A 6,000-nucleotide genomic window follows, 5' to 3' on the forward strand; every position below is an offset into this window, starting at 1 on the left:
ATATGTAACTCAAAATGCCCTCTGCATGTCAAATGCCAATAAAAACATTTTAAAAAACAAAACAATTACAGACACAAACTGCTCCACGTTAAATTTCTAAATAGATTTTAGTGCACGCCACAGCTCTTGCATAGGATTGGCACAGCGAGATCGGTACAATGTCCTAGATGCCCCTGTGATCCTGCGGGCTTCTTCCACCATGCATGGGCATGCCCGCCAATCCACCAATACTGGGAAGACATGCTTGACACCATATCTGAGATAGCAGACAACACAATCGACTGCACCCCACAGCTAGCTCTACTGGGACACACAACACACATACTGAAAGCAATTGGAGGGAGTGTTACTCTTGTTGGCTAAGAAATAGCTGGCCAATGGATTAGAGGCCCATAACCTACAATGGCGGACTGCTTGAGAAATGACGCCATTTCTAGGGAGCATGCTAAGAACTTTGAAAAGCTACAAAACCCGCAAGCTCGCCCACAAGATATTTGGGAACCCTTTAGTTTCTACCTAGCTTTAAAAGCGGACAACACTGATGATGGCTGTGATTGACAAATCGGTCTGAACATTGACTGTATATATGCCTCTAATGTGATTGTTCAGTGCACGGTCTGCATCATTGCCGGCTTGCTCCCACCGCTTCCTGTGTGGGGGACACTGTTGTAGTTCATTTTTGTATGAAGTGGTACTTATGACCTGACCCCTGTTTGTTGATTGTATTGTTCTAAATGACCTAATAAAACTTTTTCTTTTAAAAGTTACCTCTCGACTCTTTTTTTGTTGTTGTTTTTTTGGGTTAGCTGATCAGCCCTCATTAGTTTCAAGTCTTCGGTTGTTATGTACTTTTTGAAAGGTTTACAGCATTTGTTTTCTCGCCTTCCATTTGTCATTCCCAGTGGGACCTTAATCTTGTCCTTACCTTTCGGATGGGCACTCTCTTCGAGCTGCTTCACAGCTGCTCCTTCCCACCCTCAAGATGGTATTCCTTGTCTTAATAACTTCGGTGCAGCATGAGAGGGATCTTCAATCTCTGTGTCATTCTGCCTTACAACACCTTCTTCCTAGACAAACTGGTTTAGCAGAGACAGACCTGTTTCTTGCCTAAAGTTATGATACAATAGCACGACAGCCAGAGCATCATCTTGCTGGTGTACTTTGCCGCCTCACCCCTCTATGGAGGAAGAGAGACTCCACTGCTTGGATCCCAAGAGAGTGTTGACCTTTTACATAGATTATACTAAAGAACTCCAAATGGATGATCGGCTCTTTGCGGTGTTCACTGGAGTGAAAAGGGCAAGGCTGTGCAGAAGAGAACCTTCCCCGCTTGAAAATACTTTGCATTAAGATCCGCAAGGAATTGGCCAAATAGCAGCCTCTGGAAGTACTGCGTGCTCATTCCACCAGAGCCAAAGCTGCTACCACTGCATCGGCATGGGGAGTTCCTATCCTGGACATGTGCCTGGCAGCTACAGGGTTGTCTCTCCATATGTTCACAAAGCAGTATTGTCTGGACAGTCTGGTACACCGAGAGGGGCATTATGCATGCTTGGTCTACAGGACTTTCTGGTTAGTCTATCAGATCCTACTCCAAATAAGTAACATTTTGGTATTTATTCAAAAGGTGAGAAATATGCGGCTAAAAGTGTACATCAGAAGAATACTTTACAAACCTTTGTTAACACCCTTTCTGGTTCAGCCTCTAACAAGCTGGCGATATCTCACTAACCCTCCCATCCTTGCTGTTGTGTGGTTGGACTCTATTCATAAAGAAGATCCCAAGTCTAGGAATCTGCACACTGGTGATGCCAATTTGCTTTTGGGGCCCTGCATCCAGGGGTGGGGACACTCTTGAAAGCAACTGACATCCGTGCGCAGGTAGTGGCACCTATATATGCTCCTCATATCATTTCTGGAACAGAATGGCGTCCATGCGGAGCCGCATGGCACCAGCCACCACTGTGCGGAGGTACTGCTGAAAAGTTTCCGGATCCAGTCTGATGCCTGGAAAATATTCAGAAGTTGAGGAATCTGTTGCTAGATGGTCTCTACCAGAGAGTGTTACCGAAGGTAAGTACCTTGTTCATCTTGACGCTTTTGTTGGCCCTGCTCACTCACTAATCTAGCATATGCGCTGAAGCCTAGGCCTTATCTTGGTGATTCTATGGTCCAGAACTTGTTCTGTTGCTTGGAGGGAGTGCTCAAAGCATGCCCTCTTTATTGACATAAAACTACTATCCATGTCCTGGAGTGCTCACTTTAAACTTTGGGGGCTGCATACTTCATTTTTATGGTGTGATAACAGATCTTTTTCATGGTTCAGGAAGAGAACAGCCTACTGGGCCATTCGAGTGAAGATGGCGTGACACTAAGTTCCTTGTGCAGACAATCCCATGTTAATGTCCATTGTATGTGTGTATAGTATGAATAGTAGCAAGACTGTTCTGAGAATCTTATTACTGGGAACATTGGGATCAATTTTGGATAGCTCCTGATTTGACATGGTACAAGATGGGGGATGGAATACAGCTTTCACAGACAGTGAAAGTGTATCGTCTGCATTACTGGAGCTGAAGCGGAGAGCCCTTGACACTGATGTGTGAAAGGTTACACTTAGAAATTCTGTGAGGACCTTTTAGCAGAGGATTGCTGATTAGTTGTTCCCGTGCCTTGCAATTTGGTTGATGGTAAAGAAGCAGGGGTGAGTTGTCATATTCTGGTAAGAGTGAGGAATCTTCAATCCATGGTCTGCTCTTTTGTCTTTCTCTGATTGCTACTTTAGGAAGGCTGGTGATAATCAGGTGCTGCCTGTTCACTTTTCATTGTGTTCATGTTTTAGATGCTCCTGCTTGGAACCAGCATCATCTCTGGTTTCTGTCAAAACTGTGAGGGAGCCACCCCAAACCGGTTCCAGGACTTAAAGAAGTTGAGATCTGATTGCCTGCCAACACTTCAAACCAGGAAGTTGTGGCAGCCGTCTTGTAACTCTGTTGAACTGAGTCACAAGTAAAAAAAGAATTAAAAAAGGGAACAGGGTAGAAACACCATGACCCCTAGACCTCTTGAGGCTCCCACTGAAATTTAAAAATCAAATTTCTTTTTTTTTTAAACAAACGCTGGCTTCTGCACTTCGTTTAATATAGGTCCCCGGATGGGCCTGGTCCCAGGGGCATGTGTAAATAAGTAGGCCACCCTCCTAGAATGCCTAAAGCCCAGGGGACCGCACCTCCCCTTGGCTTCTTTCTACATTTATGCAGGGGTTGCCCTCACAGCAACCCCCATGCCCTGGGGACAGCCACCTCTCCAGGGCTAATGTTTTAATGATGCCCCCTTTCTCCACCACTCTTCAAATGCGCCTCTTGGCGCACTGCTGGTGGGGGGATGAGGTCCCCTTGCCTCCTGAGGGGCCTCCGGATTAAAGTGGACTTTTTCCCCTAACCAGGAGTGTACCAGGAGGCTTGATGCAGAGTGGTGGAGAAAGGGGCGTGGCCTCTGATGACGCTGAGCAGTTTAGATGTGTCAGGTTAGATGTGTGGGTCTTACTGAAGGTAACAGGAGGGCTAGTTGGCCCCCAAGGAACCTCAAGAGCCAAGAGGACTTCAACCACTAACTAGTAGTGTGCCAGGAGGCGTGTTTGCAGAGTGGTGGAGAATAGGAGTGTGGCCACCGAAAACCTCTCTGCAAACCACTGTGTGGGACTTCCTGGAGGTAACAGGAGGGCTAGTTGGCTCCCAGGGACCCTCCAGAGTGAAGGGGTTAATCCCCTAACTAGTACTGTGCCAGGAGGGGCGTTTTTGGAGTGGCGGAGAAAGGGGCATGGCCTTTCCCCAGATCTGTTGACTGGGTGTGAGTGTTTGATTGGTTCAGATGCTCTGTCCATCACCACCCCCTTTTGTACCGCTTCCCCCAGATCACAGCAATCCTGCTGTGTGGGACTTACTGGAGCAATTAAGTCATTGGGGGCCAACTAACCCCTCCTGTTATCTCCAATAAGTCCCACACAGCAAAATTGCTAAGAGATCTTCGAAGGTCACGCCCCCTTTCTCAGCCACTTTGCAAACGCAGCTCATAGGGCACTACTAGTTGGAGCATGAAGTCCACTTTCCTCCTGAGGGACCTTGGGGTCAAGAAGCCCTCCTGGTATCTCTTGTAAGTCTTACACTGCGGGATTCGTGAGAGCTGGTCGGAGGCCCAGCCCCCTTTCTCCAGCACTCTGAAAGCGTGACTACTAGTTATAAAAAAACATTGAAATTCACTGAAAAAAACTGAGGTTACAGGGATGTTATAGTTAGGCTGACGTTTTTTTAGGGTTCCTTGCTCACTTTGCAACTAGATTAAAGATAGCCTGGCTGATGAGGGGTGTTACTCCAAACCCGGACTCGGGATGCTTATTTCTGGTCCAGGGAAGTCCTGGCGAGGCAGTTTGGGCTGGACTGTACCCATGAGGAAGAGGGTCAAGACTGATTGGCATATGACTGGGTCTGAACTGGGGTGGCGAAGTGAGCAGAAGAATGATGGATTCATCCCAGATCTAATAGTGACTCGGGGAGAATGTCTGGAAAGATTCAGTGCTCTGTCCATCATCTTATTATGTTTGCATGGTTTGAATAATAACACAATTTACAGTTTAAAAATAAAATGTTTTCTGCAAGCCGTGGCCCATGAAGACAATCTCATTTCCATATTTAACTCTATTTAGTAATGCTCGTTTTCACTGTGGGCTCCTCTCAGTGAAATTCACTGCCATAATTAGATCTAGATTTATGTGGTCCAGTGTTCTATATGAAAAGACTGAAATGCAGGACTGTGGCCGGTATGTGTTGCGAGACAGTCTCCCATACTTAGGTGAAGCATGTCTCCTCAGTAAGATCTTAAATCTTATTTGCCTATTACCATTACTTTGGAAGACCCACCGCTGGACGGCAGTGGAAATAAACTCATTGCAAAGCCTATGCTACTGGGTAAACACTTTTCTCATTTTACAACAGCACACTTAATAGCATGAGGTATGAGCATTAGGTATTAACCTATATCAAAAACTATGTGTCTACTTTAGGAAAGGTCCATGTCTTCTCGAATGAATCGTTACAAGTGGAGCTTGAGAAGCTATAAACACTTAAGTTTGTTGCTTGTTTTCAGTCTTTTTTTTTTAAGCTACAACTGTCCTTGTCAAATTAATGTTCTTTTATAAAGCATGAGGTGATGTGTTTCAGCAAATGGCATTAATTGATATTTTGCTTTCCCCACTTTAGGGTGGAAAAAAAGGTAAAAGAAACGCTGAAGCAGAGAACTGTAGGTGATCAAGGATTTGCTACGGCAGCGGCGTGAAAGAAAGTCGGATCTTGTTTTTGAGGGTTTTGCAAAAAGGGACATATTTATGCTGTGCAACTGCTAACCTACGCAGTTTTACTGGAAGGAGCGAAAGTATTGCATTAACATTTTTGAACCTTCTATTGGTTCTAAAAGTATTTTGAAGTGAAAAGTAGAGAACTAATTTTCGAACAGAATTCATGACCTTGCTGGTAAAGAAATGCCATAATTTGTTATATTTCATCATTAAATAAAATTTGCTCCTCCGTTTGCAATATTTAGTTATACCTATTTCAATGTGTGGATGTTATTTTTGATATTCTATTTATTTTCTTTAGCACTTTTTCTGAATTTGTTTGTGACACTTGTGGACGGTAGCAGGGACAGCAGTTCGTACAATATTTAGGGCCTACGTGTTCACAAGTGTAGTCCAGGTGCTCTGTCGCTTTTCTTGTGGAGCCGGTACGTCCGCATCTAAATAATACCCAGAAGACGTTGTTTGTAAACTGTTTCTTTAGACTTTGACCTGTCGTGCCCTTTACATATTCTGCCTCCACTATTGAGCACCGTGCTCTGCACTGTATATTTTTCCGAAAATTTGAAGTAAAAGCCTAGGTAAAGCAATTGAGTAAGCACACACTTCGAAATAATGCATGGACACCAAGCATTCTGTTTCTTTTGAAAACA

At 44.7% G+C, this 6,000-nt stretch overlaps 1 protein-coding gene across 2 annotated transcripts in view; it reads left to right on the forward strand.

Annotated features, from left to right (window-relative positions):
- Window positions 1-5,604, forward strand: part of GKAP1 (G kinase anchoring protein 1) — a 664,789-nt gene extending 659,185 nt beyond the window's left edge. For both annotated transcript variants that reach the window (XM_078675829.1, XM_078675828.1), the window contains exon 12: window positions 5,256-5,604. In XM_078675829.1, the coding sequence (XP_078531955.1) occupies window positions 5,256-5,303 (48 nt within the window). In that variant the 3' untranslated portion in view covers window positions 5,304-5,604. The remainder of the gene's footprint in view (window positions 1-5,255) is intronic.
- The last annotated feature ends 396 nt before the right edge of the window (window positions 5,605-6,000 follow it).

This window comes from Lissotriton helveticus, chromosome 2_1 (genome assembly GCF_964261635.1).
Source record: "Lissotriton helveticus chromosome 2_1, aLisHel1.1, whole genome shotgun sequence".
Taxonomy (NCBI): Eukaryota; Metazoa; Chordata; class Amphibia; order Caudata; family Salamandridae; genus Lissotriton; species Lissotriton helveticus.